Below are 21,317 nucleotides of genomic sequence, written 5' to 3' on the forward strand. Positions count from 1 at the left end.
AAAGTCTTCACCAGAAACACCCACAAGAGGCTGCAGCCTGTAGCCAGTAGGAGTGTTTAAGTGGGGAATGGAGTAGACTGGACAGGGGAGGGACGGAGATATCGCGGCGGGCCAATCACCGCCGTCCGTCCGCCTCCGCGCACACGCAGTACATGTGAGGAGAGAGAGCGCTACGAGCCTAGCCTACGAGAGGATTTATAGTGAGGGCAAGCGCAGGCCAGTCCAGTCCAGTCCAGTCCAGGCGGGGGGCGCTCGCGGCGGCAGCTTTCCGCTCACGCCCACGCCACGGCGAAAAGGGGCCGACGTCCCCCCGGCCTCCCCCCCCCCCCCCCCCCTAAACCCATTTACTACCCCCCCCCTCTTCCCCCCCCAGACAAGCAACCACCTCCCTCCCTCCCATACAGAGATCGCTCGCTCTCCTCTCCATCCTCTGCTCGCCGTTCTTCCTCCTCCGGCCGCCACCGTCGCCGTTGCTGCCTCCGCCGTCGCCGCCGCCGCTGCTGGGAGGATTCTGCGCGGCGCGAGGAGGGGCGGCGCCGATCGACGCGATGCGAGGTGGGTACGCGTACGAGCACAAGCGTTGATTACGTTCTTGATTTGGTTGAACTTGAACAGTTGGTTCGTGTTTCCTGGGGTGCGTTCCGTTTCTTCCCTCCGCTTAATCCGTGCCTTTCCCGTCGATTCTCGCCGTTACTACCTCCGTGTTTTCCAGCTTGCCACCATTAATTCAGGGTAAACCCTGCGTTCCCTGTGTTCTCCATCAAGCATCCATCCATCCATCCATCCACGGCCCAAGCAGCCGTCCCCATCGACGTCTCATCGCCGCACCGCATTTCCCCCACTACTCGCTTCCAAAACAGAGCAGAGATTTCCCGTCCTTCATTAATGGCGATTACATTAGTACTGGAGTATTACTCGGAAGAATTAAGTGAGCAGAGATTTCCGCATTAATTCGGATCTGGACTGATAAAGAGAAGGGGTCGATGGATCGATCGATCGCTGCCTGCGCAATGCAAAGACACCGCCGCCATATTCCTCTCCCTTTCTCTTTCTTTCTGGGGTGGGATTCCTGGGGCTAAAGAAAAGATCCATCCAATCCATCAACCAATCCAATGCTACATGGCCGGGTTTCGTTTTCAGGCAAGAAAGCGAGTGAGAATCCCTCCTCCTTTTCTCCGCCTTTCCCGGCATCCGATCCCTCCCTTCCCCGTTCATCATTCACAGGAGCAAGCAGCTCGCTCGCTGGCTCACTCCTTTTCTCGTCTTCTATCCGCCCAATCTTTCCTTCCATCGTACCGCTGCTGCTGACCTCTGGGACGCCTGTCTCCTTGTCCCAGTCCCGCACCACTACTACGGCGACTAGTAAGTAGTACAACCGCTGCTAGGCCCGGCCCATACTCACTTTATTACTATCTCTCACTCACCCATAAAGAAAAGGAAACAAAGTTGTTGTTCACTCACTTTGCTCCCCCTCCTTATTAAAGAGCCCCCCTCTGCCCCCCCCCCCCCCCCCCCTCTCCTCCCCCCTTCCATGCTAATGGACGCATTGGCCGTGTGTATGTCCGTGTAGGTGTGAGTGTGAGGAGAGAGAGAGAGGATTTGTAGGAGAAGCTTTTGGGGGTGAGCTTTTTGGATGGTGGTGGACATGGAGGACGAGGGCCGGAGGGAGAAGAAGGGGCTGGCGGCGGTGGTTGGGGTCACGAGGCGGCACGTGATAAGGAGCGGCTCCTCGTCCTCCTCCTCCTCGCCGACTTCATTGCCTCCCCCTGCCGCCGCTGGTACGTGTGTGTGTGTCCTCTGCTCTGCTCTCTTCCCAGCTTCCTCTCTCATCTCATCGCACTGCCCCAATGGCCTACTCCTTCTCCATCAGATCAGATGATGGTTACAGTGAACAAACTCTGCTGCTTTGCTTTCTCTCTCTCTCTCGTCCTCCCCAAAATGCCCCTTATCTTCTCCCCCTATAAACAGCAATCTCTCTCTCTCTCTCTCTCTCTGGAGGTGGATGGTGTGCTGGTGGGGCGCTGCTCCTGCCAGAACAGAACCACTGTGGCCAGTGGGCTTCTGTGATTGGTTTTAAGGTTCTTTTCTTGGAAAATTAGCCTCTTTTCTTGCGTTAGCAACCAGCCGGACTCGTGGCCGGAATCATTGCCTAGAACTAGATGAGCACCGTGTACTTTGGGGGGCCAGCCGGCCGCAGAGTGGAGACCACCACCAGCTCCCAGCACCAAGCACCGAACGGCAACCAAAATTCTCCACAGCCCTGCTTCCAAATCGATTTCCTGATCAACTTGAGCTCCATTCTGGTTCTCCAATGGAACTCAGCCTGCACAATTTTGGGAAGAGACTATCTTTTTCCCACTGCCACAAGGAACCAAAACTTCCGTGCCTTTTTCCGCTTAGCGATCCATATCCTGTGCCGCCTTTTCCGATCTCCTCCGTGAAGAAATTTCCCGGAGATATCGATGTCGATATCGTGATGCTCGCTTCTGGCTTGTGGCCTGTGGCTTTGTGGCCTTGGGCCGCAACGCTTGGCACCTACTGCATGCCGACGTGTAGGGAGATGTGTGCACACGTACCACGCTAGCCCTCGGCTTTCCGGTCGTCCTTTTCCGCAACAGAAATTGGCCGTCGTGGGCTGTGTATCAACGGCGCTGATACGGCGTAAATGGGAGGAAATCAATTCTTGTTTTTTCGGCTAATACAGTACTTTCTAGAGTCCCTTGAGAGTTTGTTTTTTCTGCTACAACTATTTTATTTTTTTATTTTTTTTGACATGCAGTTCTCCTGCATGGTTTGCAAAAAAAAAGAGTTTGTTTATTGGGTGCTTTCTTCTCCTATAGTATTATTCTGTTTATTCTTTTTCCTCCTATCTAACTTTGCTGCTCTTATCCTGGCTTTTTGGGGGGCCTTTTAGTTGATTCAGTTAGGGCATCTCCCCCCCACCGGCGACCATTCGATTTTATTTTTTATTTTTTCTCTCTCAAAACATACAAGCCTTACTGCTCTGGTCTTTTCTTCTGGATCATCTGGACTTCATGCCAAAGGAAGTTGCAGATTTTTACACAGAACCATCACACAGTCTTCTGTTTCTCCTCTTTTTTTTCCAGGAATTTGTCCTTGCAACACACACTATACAGTTTGTACAGCAGTTTCTGCTATTTCCAAGCCATTGGTGCATCTAATTTCTTTTATTTTCTGTCTAAAAATTAATTTATTTTTTAAGGGGGATAATAGCTTTAAAAACCTGAAACAAGTACTGTACTAGAAGTACGGCCTTGCACACTACTATATCATGATGCTTGACAACGGCTATTCCATCAGATTACCTTTCTAATCTCAGTTCCCCTCTGAACACTATTTCCAGACAGCAACATAAATGAGAGCGAGGGCGGGGATCACATCGCCGAGCTCAAGCGTAAGAAAGGGAAAAAACCCAAGCCCCTGAAGTGGAGATCAACCAACAGCGACATGAACAACCGCAGCTGCGAGGCCGAAGAAGGTTCCGACGGAGGCCGCGACGACGATGCAGTCCTCTCCTCACTCACCAGAGCCACCACTCCTAGCAGCAGCAGCAGCCTGATCATCAGGAAGAGGCCGAGGACCCTTGGAAAGGTGATGCCTTGTTTTGCCTTCCCTGAAATGAAGTGAAGTGAAGCTCATTCAATCATTTTATTCCCAAACAACAGAAAAAGGTCCACTCATTTGCCTCCTGTATTTGTTTATGCACAGCTTAATTTGTTTCTCGTTTTGCAAATTCAAAGGTGGCTGAGGGCTGTGATGCTGTGGACCCGCCGGTTCCTAGGAAATTGAGATCAGGTACCACTAATCGCTGCATTTGGTGTCTCTTAAAGCTGGGAACAGGGACAGCTTTGTCCCTTTCTCTTTCCATCTTTACCTACTCATTTGCATATACTAGCATAGGACCATCTCTGGCTGATGGTTCTCAGATTTGATGATGGCTAACCAACAACAATGCTGGTGGTTTTACAAAGTAATATAGTAGTAACAATTTTTAATAGCATATCTAACTTAGCTGGCCCCTGAATGTACTAATGATGTTAGTGTTTCTACTATTGGGCCATCCACAGTCTAGATGATTTCTTAAGCAACAATTGGCAAAGCACCAAGTTCAAATTTCAATCATGAGTGTTCTACTTTCAGCCATAATCAAGCGCGTCGGTCAGACTGTTCCTTCATCGCCGCGGCATGCCAAGAAGAGGCGTCATCTTTCAGCTATCAGTGCTCAGATTTTTCAGATGGATCGTGAAACAAGAACCGATGAGACCATGGTATGTATCTCCTGTCTGAAAACTGCTCTTCATTTTGCCATAATCCAAGACTTTGCAAGTGAACTATGGGTTTCTTGCAGCCATCGAATTCTTTCACCAAGGAGGAGGAAGTGCTTGCTGATACTTTGCTAGCACTATCCCAAATAGCCCCGCCTTCTGAGCCAGCAGCCGACATGGCGACGGAGCAAGATATCTCAAACACAAATGTTGCCTCAACTTCTTGTTCAGAAGGTTGATCTTCACTCTTTCCTGTTTATGCCTATTTCATACTAATAACTGAGGCTGTACAGTTTGAGTAATATGCTGCATTGTAATTCAGGTGTGATTACTCCTACAGGAGCTACCAAGGAGGATGACAAAATAACTTTGTTGCCAATTGATGCTAACGTGGTTACGCAGTCTGCCTGCGCAGATCAACAAGTGGAACCAACTGCTACTGCTAGTGTTCCACAACTAAATCCTGCTCTAGGTGCTCCTCGCATCAGCATAAATCCTGATTTTCCCAAAGATGGGAAGATACAGGACCTTTCTCTCGGACTTTTTGTGAATTCGCCAAGTCCACCTAAAGAGTCCTTGAATAAAAGGTGGGGAATTGCTTCCTGGATGTCCTCGGTTCTCTTACCTTGTCACATTGTTGACAGTGTTCTCATGTTTACTTCTGTTTACAGCGCTTCGAAGAAGCCGAAGGCACATTTTGATGGTAGTCTAAGTCTAACTAACCAGAAAAAGAAGGAGACTCCTCACTGGCTGGTATTGCTTCTTCTCTTTTTGCTCTCTGAAAGTACAGTTGTAATTTCCATTTTGTCCGAATGTTTCATGAACTCCCCACAATATGTTTTTTATACAGCTGAATCGCAATAAATCTGGTTTTGTGGCACATAATAGAACAAAAGATGAGAATAGCAGTGCCAAAGGTAAATCCTATTTTCAGAATGCCACGACAGTTATTTTATGACACGCGATTCTACTAAAATGTTGGCGATGCTGCTATTACTTGTTAGCTAATCTGTTGTTACATCATCCCTATCAGAAGTTATGCCTGCAATCCAGGCTCCGCTACCTTGTACCTCAACTGGGTCTTCGAAAAAGTAAGTTGCTGCCTAAAACTTGACACTGTTTCCTACACTCTTTTTAGCTGTTAAGAAGAGCGCTAATGTCTGTTGTTTTACAGGCCCTCTTCAAGTACATTGGGTGCATGCACAATATCTGGCAAAGAAATTACTACTGCCTGGGCAATTGCAAATAATGACAAGGTCAAGTATTTTATCAACTCTAATTTTAGTGAAACAAATTGGCCCTGCTACTCAATTATCTTCTTTTTTTTTTGCGACATTGCTACTCAATTATCTATGGGACACCTAAAATCATAGCCAAGTTGGTTGCTCAAGTTATATATATATTCTTACTCCTGAAAGGATTTACCTGTACATAACTAAATGCCAAGCTTGAACACTTTGGCTGTTGAGCTGACAAATACATCCTTTTTATTCACAGCTTTCCCTTCCTGAAAATGGTGGTCCTGCAAAGACATGGAAGAGAAGTGTTACCCATGCCTATGTGAGTCATCTTATCCAAAACCATTTGGACAAAGATAAGGCGTCGCAAAACCAAGTAATCGCCCAGGAAAGATCACGCAGCCGCATTTCGAGCTCTCCAAGCGGCTCCACCTTGCATAAGAATGGTATGCATTTCGACGCAAGGATCCCAGCTCAGCCTTCTATCGGGGTTTGCGACATGGCTCCTGGTCGGCAAGCAATGGTTTGTGATCATAACCGCCTTTCGATCAGCACTGCTGCTACTCCAGTAGTCCAGTTTCTTCTGTGGTTCTGTCTTCAGTCTTGACATGGCATGCTGCTTCTTTCAGGTCAGCAACGATTTCATGAACTTGCCCACCTCGGCAGCATTCTCCGGGCCACAGTATGTTCAGTATATACATCCCCAGATGATCAGCACTCACCGCGGTGGTCCGGCGCCGTATCAGTCGTATTCGCATCTCCCTTGTAGCAGCAGAGGGAATATGGCGCCCGTGATGTCAATCCAGCAGGTTCTCCCTTTGCACATTTTATATCTGAACTTGTTCAAATAGAAGTGTCAGCAAATGCAGTCATCTTAGCTCTGATCTAACAGAGTCTCACCTGATCTTGTTTACCGATGTCGCCCAGCAGCAGATGCAGCAGTACATGTGCGGCCCGGGCTACGCGCCGCACCCCGGCGTGCCGGTGAGCCAGGGCGCCATGAAGCTCCAGCAGTTCGCGCCGACTCCGCAGCAGCAGCAGCAGCAGATGTGGCAGTACCATTTCTCCCAGTACCAGCCGAGGCAAGCGGCAGAGGGCGCGGCCGCCGCGGCGTGGCAGAGCGGCCGGCTCCGGGACATGCCGTCGTCCGGCCCCCTGCGGCCGATGCAGGCGCTCCATGCTCCCCCGGCGATGGCGCCGCCGCAGATGGAGCTCCTCTGCGGGCCGTACCAGGGCGGCGGCGGCGGCGGGGCCAGACGGCCGCCGCAGCTCAGGCTGATCTAGTAGTGGCGACTGGCGAGTGAGAGAGTGAAGTGTAGATCTTAAAGAAAGAAAGGAGATCGTCGGTCCCTGGCGCTGCGTTTACTTTGACCTGACAGCAGAGGATGGTTCTGAGAAAAATTATAGCGGTCGTGTGATGTGACTTGTGACTTGTGAGTGGCTGAGGCAGGGAGGGGGAGGGGGACAAATTTTAACTGTGATTAGCATAATTTTCTGTTCATCGACCGGTTTTAAAGTTTCAATAATGTGGAAATGGGATAATGTAGTTTTCCCCTGTGTTTCCATGTGGAATTTAAGGCAGATATACTTGTTTTCGATAGAATTGAAGGGAGTTTGCAAACACAACTATGTTTTCTCTTTGCCTAAAATCATCGCAGCTCATGTTTTCTCAAAAAACCACCGAATCGCGAACAGTTTGCGGAGGCCCACCATTTCTCGTAAGTTTTTTTGCTGGAACCACTAAAATCTTGATTAAGCGTGCTTTGACAAGATAACTGACAATGAGACCAGGTTGCCACGCCCACGTGGTACGGGGTAACGATCGTTAGACGATATGCCCTATAGAGCAATTCTAGCAGACCCCGCATCCCATCGTCCCGCAAAATGCGTTTGCAGTTCGCGCAAAATCATTTTTGTGGGTCAGCGCGGGCTGGCACAGATGCAGACCCCGTATAATGGACCCGTAAAAAAGCATATTCGTGGAATATGTTTTTTTACGGGTCGGCTTCTGCGGGTTCTGATCTGACGCAGCTCCACCCGGCCCGCAAAACTTAGATTTGCAACTTAAATTGATCTAGCATGATGTTTTTCTTTGCTTTTGCAACAACATTAGATACAAAAGATATCACCAAATCTTGGCTAGAATAGCAAAACCAAAGAAAATAAGAACCACAAGTATGCATTTCAGAATATTTCCAACTTCCATAACTGCTCCCACTAGTTGAAGCAATATCTTCTCCATGCACTCATTGTTGATCTGCGGATTCTTGATCTTGCTTTCTTCATTCTTCATCTTTGGTTTCAAAGAAGTAGACGTTGCTTCCCCTCTAGTTGCACATGCAGCCGCATCATTGCTTTCAATTGTACCAAGGAGTGCACTAACATCTATTAAATTTCTTTCTATCAACAAATCAATGTATTGGCCTTCCCAAAACCAAAATGAGCATCCTTCGTCCTACACAAAAGAAGCTCAAAGTGAGCTACCGCAATCGAACTAAAGAATGAGCTATGAAACGAGCTACCGCAAGTGCACGTACCCCGTCGTTTTCGCATTTGAAGAACACTCATCCGGGGTGCTTCGGCATGCTCGAAGTGAGCCGCAGCATTTTCCGCGTGCAGTCGTCGCACTCTATGAGCGGCATCGGCAAGCCACAAAGACGTTGCGCGAGCGCCGAGCCCGGTGGACGGCCGGACGAGTCCATGCCCGCAAACCTTCGGCGACGGCGGGCGGACGAACTCGCACCTGCATGCGGTGATGCGCCCTTGCCTGGGCTGCGGGAGAGGCTCCCTGACCACTCCATAGCTTGGGGCAGCAACCGGCGACCGGAAAAAGCCAAATCCGGTGGCCCGCGATGAACTGCCGCAGATCTGCAAATCCGGCGGCCCGCTGACGCAAGGGGGGAGGGGGAGGCCTCGTGCGCGTGGCGGCCTTCCGGCGTGCTCCTGCCGGCTGCGGTCGCTGGAATCTTGGGCGGCGGCCGGCGGCGGCGCGAGAGGGGAGAGGAGAGGTGGTTAGTGGGAGAAAGCGCGGGATGAAATGTCCCCCCACCACCCGCTTCCTCTTATATGCAGGGCACCGCAGCCGCGTTTTCCCGGGTTGGGCGTGGGATTTTGCCGCGCCCCCTAAAAATTTTTGCGGGCCAGGGTGGGATACGGGGTCTGATCGGGCGGGTTTTTCCACCTCAGCCCGCATTTTGGCGGTTATTTTACGGGTCGGGGCGGGATGCGGGGTCTGCTAGAGTTGCTCTTAGCTATCTAGCCCAACCAAATAGTTGCTCGGTCACTCCGTTTCCCCGGCGCAACCTTCTTCCTCCTCGGTCCTTTCAACCATCGCCACCACCGACACCCGAGCAGGATCGCCACCGACCGCCGCAACCATGGCCCCGTGGAATGATGGCGAGATGAGCTCAGAGTCTGTGATGCCGCTCTCGGAAGAACATGGCTACAAGCCCTACGTTAGTCTTCTCCGAACTAGGGTTAGGGTTCCTGGAAGTGTGGATTTTTCTATTTGAGCTTGATTTGACTTCAATCTTTGATTTTTGTTGCTTGTTCGTGCTCTTTTAGTGTCCAGTCACAACGGATGGCTTGGATTGGTGTGGTGTGGGTACGGGATAAGTGCTTTGCATCTATAAGCTGTCGGCGGAGAGACTCGTTGCATTGGAAGGCATGATCATTGGCAAGAGGTTCTATGGCTGCATTGCACGTGTGAGTATTTTGTTTCCATTTCATTACTTTTGTGCACGTAGCTCAATCTTATTCATAATCGTGTGCGCATACATCTTTTTATTAGTGTGCACATGGATATGTTAGTTAGTTAGTACAAATGCTTTGTTTAATGTGTTATATAAGTGTGTGAAAAATGGTCAGTACAAATTCTCATATGCACATAGTTTGGTGTCATTTGAAATAGTTGTTTACTAATGACCAAGCTTTGTGTTGTAAGTGGGTCGATTAAAGACCGAACTCTATTCAGCGTAAAGAATTGCTCATTGTATTTACATTGTAATGTTGAAAATTTATTATTCAAATTCAATGCGGAAAGAATTATTTCATTTTAGTGCCACAAGTTAAATGTTGCCTTGTGATATTTTCATAATGGGTACAATTGTGGTGTTGTGGAGTGGTTGGATTTAGAATGGCCCGATGTGAAGTAGATTTGGGGTATGTATGAGCAGGCCAAGGAAGGCACAATCAATGACAATTTTGCTCAAGCAAAGCGGATTTCAATGCTAGCAAAAGAGAAGAAGCAACAAGTGGAGAAAATACAATAAGATCATTAAGGATGCCAAAGAAGTTTTTGCATTTATTTAAGAAAAGGTGCACAAGGAGAATTATGAGAAGTTTTCTTAGGGTAAGTGAAGAGGAGAAGATTGCTCTTCAAGCACAGGAAGAAGTGGGTAAAGATTGAGAAGGAAAACATGGAGCTGAAGAAAGAGGCAGTTGAAGCACATTCAGACTGCTGAAGCAGATGTGATTACGAATTGAAAGAAAACAACAGTTGAAGGTATTGATGAGATCAAGCAGGAGAAAAAGAAGCTTGAGCATGCCATTGTTGACATGTTGCAAGCTGGGGAGGTGAACAAGAGCAATATTAAGAGGATCAAGGGAATTTGTGATGAGTGAAATGTAAAAGTTGTTTTAATTCATGTGCCATCAGACTTAAGGCCACTTCTTTTGGGGCTTATGGCTGGATGTGGAAATAAATTGCCTCCTCCCCGATTTATTCTAGAAGCCCAACCTATTTTTTTAGAAGCGTACTTATTTATTTTGGGGCTTATTGCCGGATGTGGAAATAAAATGCCTCCTCCATAGCTTATTCTAGAAGCCCGGCCTATTTTGTTACAAGGCTACTTATTTCTTTTGGGGCTTATTGTTGGATGTGGAAATAAACTGCCTCCTCCATGGCTTATTCTAGAACCCCAACCTAACTTTTTTAGAAGCCTAATTATTAATAAGAACTGACCCTTATGTATTTTGGAGGAGCCAAAGTATGCTTGTGATGTATGAAGTTGCTTTTATGAATTTATGATGTTGAACTTGCTATGCTGTAATGTCACATTTGTCATACTAAGTTTATAAAAAATGATGCTGGTGTTGAATTTATCAGAATTTGTGCTACTGAAATTATCATATATCTCCTTTTGTTTTTGATGTTGAATTTATCAGATATATTTTTGATATTGACATGCTATGGTGTTTTAGGATTTAGCCTAACCATATTTGTCGTTGATGACCACGATGAATGCCAAATGGTATTATGTTTACCCTAACCATATTTGTCATTGACGATGACAAAAAATGCCGAAAGATTTAGACTTTATCCTAACCATCTTACGATGACAAATGCCAAAGGGTCTTGGCTTTACCCTAACCATATTTTTTGTCATCGACGATGAAAAATGGCAAATGGTTTTGGATTACCCTAACCATATGCCAAATACATCATTCATCAACGAGCAAGATCATCATATAAAATGCATCATTCATCAATAAGCAAGATTATCAAGTCAAATGCTTCATTCATCAACAAGCTATGTCAACATGAAAAATGCACCATTCCATAAGAATCTAGATCATCATGAAAAATGCATTATTCATCAACAATCTAGATCACCATCAACTAGTTCATTCATCCACCCAACATCAGTACACATGACTTAATAGTTCAACGGGTTCAACACTTAGAGTTCAACAGTCACGAGTTAACAGTTCAAAGGTTGAACTGACATGAGTTAAAAGTTCATTCAGGAGCACATCACTTGTTTTCACTAGTTGTCAAATACTCCAACATCCTTGATGTCTTTTTCTTGGTCCTCTTCCACACAGTTAAAGCACTAGCACATATTGATGAAAATAGGTGGTGGGTGATATTTTTACACTCATTCACCCTTTATTTAAAACAAGATATTTCACTTAAAGAGAGATATTCGCTCTGATATTGCCACTAATTAACAATGAATGCAAAGGATTTCACAAATTCACTCTTTGATGTGTTTCTACATAAAATGGGCTAAATATGGACAAAATCAAGTGAGAACATGGAAAGAAGAGAAGGAGAAGATAGAAAAATCAGGAGGAGGCGCACCAGAAGCCATAGAGCAAAAGACAGTGTTCCATACGACCATGACCACTCATATCATATGGCATGGAAACTGAGGCCTCTCGTCCACTTGAACAACTTTTATAAAGGGGTCGAGGCCGAAATGTTAACAAGACATCTGGGAGCGAAGCCATAACAGAGTCTCTTCATCCCTCTCCATCAACCATAGTCGCCGCCATTTCCATCTCCATAGCCACCATCACTATCATAGTTCATCTTCCAATAGATCATACTTGTAATCATGCATCGCACATGGCATCCATTGTAAGACATATTATCGATCAATCTGTATGATGTGTTCTTCATGCTATTTGATCTCCATGTGTGAGTAGTTCGGTAAGGTACGGGTTGAGAGAAGATCCTCACAACCCTCTGTATTTGTTGTGGGGGTCAATGGAAGTGCTTTGAATTAATGTCTCTGATACATCTCCAACGTATCTATAATTTTTGATTGTTCCATGCTATATTATATCCTGTTTTGGACATTATTGGGCTTTATTATACACTTTTATATTATTTTTGGGACTAACCTATTAACCGGAGGTCCAGCCCAGAATTGTTGCTTTTTTTGCCTATTTCAGAGTTTCGCAGAAAAAGAATATCAAACGGAGTCCAAACGGAATGAAACCTTCCGGAACGTGATTTTCGGAACGAACATGATCCAGAGGACTTGGACCCTACGTCAAGAAAGCAACCAGGAGGGCACGAGGTAGGGGGCGCACCTACCCCCCCCCCCCCCCCCCCCCCCCCCCCCCCCCCCGGGGGGGAAAAAAACAACCCGGGGGGGCCGGGGGGGGGGGCCCCCCCCCCCCCCCCCCCCCCCAGCACGCCCTCCACCCTCGTGGGGCCCACATTGCTCCACTGACGTACTTCTTCCTCCTATATATACCTACGTACCCCAAACTACCAGATACGGAGCCAAAACCCTAATTCCACCGCTGTAACTTTCTGTATCCGTGAGATCCCATCTTGGGGCCTTTTCCGGAGCTCCGTCGGAGGGGGCATCGATCTCGGAGGGCTTCTACATCAACACCATAGCCTCTCCGATGAAGTGTGAGTAGTTTACTTCAGACCTTCCGGTCCATAGTTATTAACTAGATGGCTTCTTCTCTCTTTTTGGATCTCAATACAAAGTTCTCCCCCTCTCTTGTGGAGATCTATTCGATGTAATCTTCTTTTGCGGTGTGTTTGTTGAGACCGATGAATTGTGGGTTTATGATCAAGTTTATCTATGAACAATATTTGAATCTTCTCTGAATTCTTTTATGTATGATCGGTTATCTTTGCAAATCTCTTCGAATTACCAGTTTTGTTTGGACTACTAGATTGATCTTTCTTGCAATGGGAGAAGTGCTTAGCTTTGGGTTCAATCTTGCGGTGTCCTTTCAAAGTGACAGTAGGGGCAGCAAGGCACGTATTGTATTGTTGCCATCGAGGATAACAAGATGGGGTTTATTTCATATTGCATGAGTTTATCCCTCTACATCATGTCATATTGCTTAAAGCGTTACTCTGTTCTTTTGAACTTAATACTCTAGATGCATGCTAGATAGCGGTCGATGTGTGGAGTAATAGTAGTAGATGCAGGCAGGAGTCGGTCTACTTGTCTCGGACGTGATGCCTATATACATGATCATACCTAGATATTCTCATAACTATGCTCAATTCTGTCAATTGCTCAACAGTAATTTGTTTACCCACCGTAATACTTATGCTCTCGAGAGAAGCCACTAGTGAAACCTATGGCCCCCGGGTCTATTTTCCATCATATTAATCTTCCGTCAACAAGCTATTTCCTTTTCCGTTTATTTTGCTTTCTTTACTTTGCATCTTTATCATAAAAATACCAAAAATATTATCTTAGCATATCTATCAGATCTCACTTTCGTAAGTGACCGTTAAGGGGTTTACAACCCCTTTATTGCGTTGGTTGCGAGGATTTTATTTGTTTTTGTAGGTGCGAGGGACTCGTGCCTGGCCTCCTACTGGATTGATACCTTGGTTCTCAAAAACTGAGGGAAATACTTACGCTACTTTGCTGCATCACCCTTTCCTCTTTAAGGGAAAACCAACACAGTGCTCAAGAGGTAGCAAGAAGGATTTCTGGCGCCGTTGCCGGGGAGGCTTACGCAAAGTCAAGACAAGATTTGACTCCCGACAACGAGCCATTTCTGGCACCGTTGCTGGGGAGTCTACGCAAAAGTCAACATACTAAGTACCCATCACAAACGCTTATCTCCCGCATTACATTATTTGCCATTTGCCTCTCGTTTTCCTCTCCCCCACTTCACCCTTGCCGTTTTATTCGCCATCTCTCTTTTCCGTTTGCCTCTTTTCGCTCGCTTTTCCCTCGCCATGTTGGAACCAAAAAGAGTCGGGGGTTCTCTCCCGAGCTTGGACAATCCTTCTATTATATCTAGACTCATAAATAAAGCTATGGAAAAACCTGCCGGAGTTGTCAATGAGAGTCTTAATAACTTTGATGAAGATGATTCCGGAATTTTTCGTTATTTACTTGATGAATCTTTGAAATATGCTTGGGATAGGCTGTTAAGGATCCGGGCTAGCTATGTACCCCAATATCAAATTGAGGTTTACCTAAAAAGCTTTTATGTTGGGTTGCCCGCTTCGTTCAAACAAGTTTTAGATTCTATTTTTGAAGAGGGTTTTCTTGAAGGGGACCCCATAGATACCTATGAAAAGATGAAAACTATATTTGGGCACTCCATTAATGAGAAAGTTGAAACCACATATCTTTTGCTCTCTTACCAGAACGAATCTATCAAAGAAATAAAAGCTAGCCTAGATGCCAATTTCCGCAACTTACTTAATATTTCTTCTACCATAAATAGCCACATGCTTTACCAAAATAGAAAGATTAATTCTATAGATAACAAGTTTGCTCTTTTCTTCCCTAAAACCAAAGATGGCAACACCTAGATCTATCCTTGCTTTTATGCCTAGCTAGGGGCGTTAAACGATAGCGCTTGTTGGGAGGCAACCCAATTTTATTTTTATTCCTTGCTTTTTGCTCCTGTTTAGTAATAAATAATTTATCTAGCCTCTGTTTTTGTTGTCTTTTTTGTGTTTAATTAGTGTTTGTGCCAAGTAGAACCGTTGGGAAGACTTGGGGAAAGTCTTTTTAATCTTGCTGTAAAAAACAGAAACTTTAGCGCTCACGAAGATTGCTGTCATTTTTATTTGTAAAGTGCTATTTAGTTAATTATTTTTGAAGATGATTAATAGATAAATTCCTCACGTCCATAAATTTATTTTAGAATTTTTGGGGTTCCAGAACTTGCGTTAGCTACAGATTACTACAGACTGTTCTGTTTTTGACAGATTCTGTTTTTCGTGTGTTGTTTGCTTATTTTGATGAATCTATGGCTAGTAAAATAGTTTAGAAACCATAGAGAAGTTGGAATACAGTAGGTTTAACACCAATATAAATAAAGAATGAGTTCATTACAGTACCTTGGAGTGGTGTTTTGTTTTCTTTCGCTAATGGAGCTCACGAGATTTTCTACTTTAAGTTTTGTGTTGTGAAGTTTTCAAGTTTTGGGTGAAACATTTGATGGATTATGGAACAAGGAGTGACAAGAGCCTAAGCTTGGGTATGCCCATGGCACCCCAAGATAATATAAGGACACCTAAAAGCCCAAGCTTGGGGATGCCCCGGAAGGCATCCCCTCTTTCGTCTACTTCCATCGGTAACTTTACTTGGAGCTATATTTTTATTTACCACATGATATGTGTTTTGCTTGGAGCGTCTTGTATTATTTGATTCTTTATTTGTTAGTTTTCCACAATCATCCTTGTTGTACACACCTTTTGAGAGAGACACACATGATTCGGAAATTCTTAGAATACTCTATGTGCTTCACTTATATCTTTTGAGTTATATAGTTTTTTGCTCTAGTGTTTCACTTATATCTTTTAGGGCACGGTGGTTGATTTGTTTTATAGAAACTATTGTTCTATCATGCTTCACTTAGATTATTTTGAGAGTCCTACAAAACAGCGTGGTAATTTGCTTTGGTTATGTTAGGCATTCAAGGTTAATAAAAAAATCTTATGAGTGTGTTGAATACTATGAGAAGTTTGATACTTGATAATTGTTTTGAGATATGGAGATGGTGATATTAGAGTTGTGCTAGTTGAGTAGTTGTGAATTTGAGAAATACTTGTGTTGAAGTTTGTGATTCCCGTAGCATGCATGTATGGTGAACCGTTATGTGAAGAAGTTGGAGCATGATTTATTTATTGATTGTCTTCCTTATGAGTGGCGGTCGGGGACGAGGATGGTCTTTTCCTACCAATCTATCCCCCTAGGAGCATGCGTGTAATACTTTGCTTCAATAACTTGTAGATTTTTGCAATAAGTATATGAGTTCTTTATGACTAATGTTGAGTCCATGGATTATACGCACTTTCTTCCTTCCACCATTGCTAGCCTCTCTAATACCGCGCACTTTTCGCCGGTATTATAAACCCACCAAATAACTTCCTCAAAACAGCCACCATACCTACCTATCATGGCATTTTCATAGCCATTCTGAGATATATTGCCATGCAACTTACCACCGTTCCGTTTATTATGACACAGTCCATCATTGTCATATTGCTTTGCATGATCATATGGTTGACACTGTATTTGTGGCAAAGCCGCCGTTCATAATTCTTTCATACATGTCACTCTTGATTCATTGCATATCCCGGTACACCGCCGGAGGCATTCACATAGAGTCATATTTTTGTTCTAAGTATTGAGTTGTAATTGTTGAGTTGTAAGTAAATAAAAGTGTGATGATTATCATTTTTAGAGCATTGTCCCAAGTGAGAAAGGATGATGGAGACTATGATTCCCCCAAAAGTCGGGATGAGACTCTAAACTAAAAAAAAGAGGTCATAAAAAAAGAGAAAAGGCCCAAATAAAAAAATGAGAGAAAAAGAGAGAATGGACAATGCTACTATCCTTTTACCACACTTGTGCTTCAAAGTAGCACCATGATCTTCATGATAGAGAGTCTCCTATGATATCACTTTCATATACTAGTGGGAATTTTTCATTATAGAACTTGGCTTGTATATTCCAATGATGGGCTTCCTCAAAATTCCCTAGGTCTTCGTGAGCAAGCGAGTTGGATGCACACCCACTTAGTTCGTTTTGTTAAGCTTTCATATACTTATAACTCTAGTGCATCCGTTGCATGGCAATCCCTACTCACTCACATTGATATCTATTAATGGGAATCTCCATAGCCCGTTGATACGCCTAGTTGATGTGAGACTATCTTCTCCCTTTTCGTCTTCTCCACAACCACCATTCTATTCCACATATAGTGCTATGTCCATGGCACACGCTCATGTATTGCGTGAAGATTGAAAAAGTTTGAGAACACCAAAAGTATGAAACAATTGCTTGGCTTGTCATCGGGGTTGTGCATGATTTAAAATACTTTGTGTGGTGAAGATGGAGCATAGCCAGACTATATGATTTTGTAGGGATAACTTTCTTTGGCCATGTTATTTTGAAGAGACATAATTTCTTAGTTAGTATGCTTGAAGTATTATTATTTCTATGTCAATATTGAACTTTTGTCTTGAATCTTTCGGATCTGAATATTCATACCACAATAAGAGAATTACATTGAAATTATGCCAAGTAGCATTCCACATCAAAAATTATGTTTTTACCATTTACCTACTCGAGGACGAGCAGGAATTAAGCTTGGGGGTGCTTGATACGTCTCCAACGTATCTATAATTTTTTATTGTTCCATGCTATATTATATCCTGTTTTGGACATTATTGGGCTTTATTATACACTTAAATATTATTTTTGGGACTAACCTATTAACCGGAGGCCCAGCCAAGAATTGTTGTTTTTTTGCCTATTTCAGAGTTTCGCAGAAAAAGAATATCAAACGGAGTCCAAATGAAATGAAACCTTCGGGAACGTGATTTTCGGAACGAACATGATCCAGAGGACTTGGACCCTACGTCAAGAAAGCAACCAGGAGGGCACGAGGTAGGGGGTGCGCCTACCCCCCCCCTCCCCAGGCGCGCCCTCCACCCTCGTGGGGCCCACGTTGCTCCACCGACGTACTTCTTCCTCCTATATATACCTACGTACCCCCAAACCACCAGATACGGAGCCAAAACCCCAATTCCACCGCCGTAACTTTCTGTATCCGTGAGATCCCATCTTGGGGCCTTTTCCGGAGCTCCGCCGGAGGGGGCATTGATCACGGAGGGCTTCTACATCAACACCATAGCCTCTTCGATGAAGTGTGAGTAGTTTACTTCAGACCTTCGGGTCCATAGTTATTAGCTAGATGGCTTCTTCTCTCTTTTTGGATCTCGATACAAAGTTCTCCCCCTCTCTTGTGGAGATCTATTCAATGTAATCTTCTTGCGGTGTGTTTGTTGAGACCGATGAATTGTGGTTTATGATCAAGTTTATCTATGAAAAATATTTGAATCTTCTCTGAATTCTTTTATGTATGATCGGTTATCTTTGCAAGTCTCTTCGAATTATCAGTTTGGTTTGGCCTACTAGATTGATCTTTCTTGCAATGGGATAAGTGCTTAGCTTTGGGTTCAATCTTGCGGTGTCCTTTCCCAGTGACAGTAGGGGCGGCAAGGCACGTATTGTATTGTTGCCATCGAGGATAACAAGATGGGGTTTATTTCATATTGCATGAGTTTATCCCTCTACATCATGTCATATTGCTTAAAGCGTTACTCTGTTCTTTTGAACTTAATACTCTAGATGCATGCTGGATAGCGGTCGATGTGTGGAGTAATAGTAGTAGATGCAGGCAGGAGTCGGTCTACTTGTCTCGGACGTGATGCCTATATACATGATCATACCTAGATATTCTCATAACTATGCTCAATTCTGTCAATTGCTCAACAGTAATTTGTTTACCCACCGTAATACTTATGCTCTCGAGAGAAGCCACTAGTGAAACCTATGGCCCCCGGGTCTATTTTCCATCATATTAATCTTCCGTCAACAAGCTATTTCCTTTTCCGTTTATTTTGCTTCCTTTACTTTGCATCTTTATCATAAAAAGACCAAAAATATTATATTAACATATCTATCAGATCTCACTTTCGTAAGTGACCGTGAAGGGATTGACAACCCCTTTATTGCGTTGGTTGCGAGGATTTTATTTGTTTGTGTAGGTGCGAGGGACTCGTGCGTGGCCTCCTACTGGATTGATACCTTGGTTCTCAAAAACTGAGGGAAATACTTATGCTACTTTGTTGCATCACCCTTGCCTCTTCAAGGGAAAACCAACGCAGTGCTCAAGAGGTAGCAGTCCCATATGTGTGAAATAAAATTGTTCTGTAGATGTCTCTTGTCTACAAATTGTGAAAATACAAAGTATTTTTGTCACCAAACATGAGCCAGTTGATCCGGCTCCTTTGGGCCCAGTGAATCTCTTCCATCTGAAGCAGTCTCTCAAGTTCTTCGGCCAAATATTTTTGCCTTTGAGCATTCTGGTGTGTCAAAGTATCCCTTGCACTTGCTCCAACTCTCTCTGTACATTCTTTATTTTCCTTGATGACTTTTTTCAGTAATGTTTTATCTCATACATGCAACTGTTTATGTACCAAAGCAAGCTTTCCTGCGAGTCCCATATTCCCTTCCGTAGACTACTAGGCTTGTTCGACTACATCACAAAATCTCTCCTCCTTGAGCCAACGTGCCTCGAAGCGAAGCACTGCTTGGCTCGCCGCTTCTTGAGTAATTTTCTCATGCAGATTCATAATGATCAACCTTTGATCCGGCTTATAATAGTCAAGATGCTCCAGGACTGCTCCTGGAAACATTTCATTCCATCCCTCATTTACAAGCACATGATCTAAACGTTCTCTGATAAGATCTCGGTGCCATGTGAATTTATCCCCAATGAAACCATGGTCCAACAAATTACATTCAGCTACTACATCTCCAAAACTTTGCAGGAAGTGGTTTGGTCTAACATTACCCCCTTCCTTCTCAAAAGACATTTCATTCATATCCCTAATTACCATCCACAACATATCCACCATTGACTTCAGCGTTCTTAATCTATCCCAGGATAAGTGTTTATCTTTCCACTTTAGCTCTCCATAGAACCCTGTTAATCTCTAGAAATTTTCAGAATCACTCCCCACAAAAACATCTATGAAATTCTCTGTTTTGTCTCTTAGAGATACAACCACTTCTTTTTTCCATAGCAAAAGCAAACCCACGTTGCGGCCATTACTCCTCATTACATACTTGTGATCCATCTTAGTCCGCCAGCACAAACATTCTGCCAAGTACTCATCTAAGTGTGTTTCCATAAGAAAAATAATGTCCGGACTCCTGTCCTTCTGAAAGTTCAAAAGTGCACATATTGACGCGGCTTGTTGCAAGCCACGAAAATTCCAACTCAAGATCCTCAATGCGCCTGGTCAACCTCACTCATCCCAATGTGACACGGCGAAGGAAAGAAACCATCGGCGGGCGAAACCACCGGAGGACAGCAAACACCAACTTTTATGTCGGTGCACCTTGGCCACTTCTATTTGGCTGAAACAAATCAAATAGAATGTTAATTGATATTTTGTTTTAAAAATAAATACAAGTTCAAATAACCTGGTATTTTTCCTAATCATAAGTCTAGGCCTCGGAGGGTTCTCCACAATTTGGTGTATTTATGACCCTCTTTGTTGTGATGGATGCAAGTGATTGTGCCCATTCTTGAGGTGTCTTTGGGTTCAGGCACCTCAAACTGTCCCTTCCTTCTTTTTGTCTAATTTTTGCCCTTCTTTATGGCGACCACATGGAGGACAATTAAATATTCGTTGGCCAAAATGGGCATCTCGATTTCCATTTGGTATGCATTACAAATAGACAGGATCAAAAATTTCGATTCAACACGTGGGCCCTCAAGTGTACCCGTAAGCACACTTGAAGGAAATATGCCCTAGAGGCAATAATAAAGTTATTATTTATTTCCTCATATCATGATAAATGTTTATTATTCATGCTAGAATTGTATTAACCGGAAACATAATACATGTGTGAATACATAGACAAACATAGTGTCACTAGTATGCCTCTACTTGACTAGCTCGTTGACCAAAGATGGTTATGTTTCCTAACCATAGACATGAGTTGTCATTTGATAAACGGGATCACATCATTAGGAGAATGATGTGATTGACTTGACCCATTCCGTTAGCTTAGCACTTGATCGTTTTAGTTTACTGCTATTGCTTTCTTCATGACTTATACATGTTCCTAAGACTATGAGATTATGCAACTCCCGATTACCGGAGGAACACTTTGTGTGCTACCAAACGTCACAACGTAACTGGGTGATTATAAAGGTGCTCTATAGGTGTCTCCAATGGTACTTATTGAGTTGGCATAGATTGAGATTAGGATTTGTCACTCCGATTGTCGGAGAGGTATCTCTGGGCCCTCTCGGTAATGCACATCACTACAAGCCTTGCAAGCAATGTGACTAATGAGTTAGTTATGAGATGATGCATTACGGCACGAGTAAAGAGACTTGCCGGTAACGAGATTGAACTAGGTATTGAGATACCGACGATCGAATCTTGGGCAAGTAACATACCGATGACAAAGGGAACAATGTATATTGTTATGTGGTTCGACCGATATAGATCTTCGTAGAATATGTA

At 44.2% G+C, this 21,317-nt stretch overlaps 1 protein-coding gene and 1 long non-coding RNA gene across 6 annotated transcripts; one reads left to right on the plus strand and one right to left on the minus strand.

Moving 5' to 3' along the window:
- The first annotated feature begins 232 nt into the window (after window positions 1-232).
- On the plus strand, window positions 233-7,153 carry LOC125513410. Of its 5 annotated transcripts, none has more exons than XM_048678532.1 (13): window positions 233-555; window positions 3,365-3,612; window positions 3,762-3,816; window positions 4,162-4,289; window positions 4,370-4,520; window positions 4,609-4,873; window positions 4,958-5,039; window positions 5,137-5,203; window positions 5,320-5,377; window positions 5,461-5,542; window positions 5,784-6,047; window positions 6,154-6,333; window positions 6,452-7,153. In XM_048678532.1, the coding sequence occupies exons 1-13, from the start codon at window positions 549-551 to the stop codon at window positions 6,806-6,808; spliced, it is 1,944 nt and encodes a 647-aa protein (XP_048534489.1). In that variant the 5' UTR covers window positions 233-548; the 3' UTR covers window positions 6,809-7,153. The 5 variants fall into 5 exon arrangements, with proteins under 5 accessions (XP_048534489.1, XP_048534488.1, XP_048534485.1 ...); XM_048678531.1 differs by lacking the exon at window positions 233-555 and adding an exon at window positions 1,483-1,778 and having other exon boundaries at window positions 4,627-4,873; XM_048678528.1 differs by lacking the exon at window positions 233-555 and adding an exon at window positions 1,484-1,778.
- On the minus strand, window positions 3,056-6,565 carry LOC125513411. Its single transcript, XR_007285906.1, has 4 exons — window positions 6,425-6,565; window positions 6,247-6,357; window positions 5,712-5,808; window positions 3,056-3,634 (listed from the first exon to the last, which is right to left on the minus strand). It is a non-coding gene; the product is annotated as an uncharacterized LOC125513411 (long non-coding RNA).
- Window positions 7,154-21,317: the final 14,164 nt, after the last annotated feature.

Source organism: Triticum urartu, chromosome 6 (assembly GCF_003073215.2).
Source record: "Triticum urartu cultivar G1812 chromosome 6, Tu2.1, whole genome shotgun sequence".
In the NCBI taxonomy this organism is placed as follows: domain Eukaryota; kingdom Viridiplantae; phylum Streptophyta; class Magnoliopsida; order Poales; family Poaceae; genus Triticum; species Triticum urartu.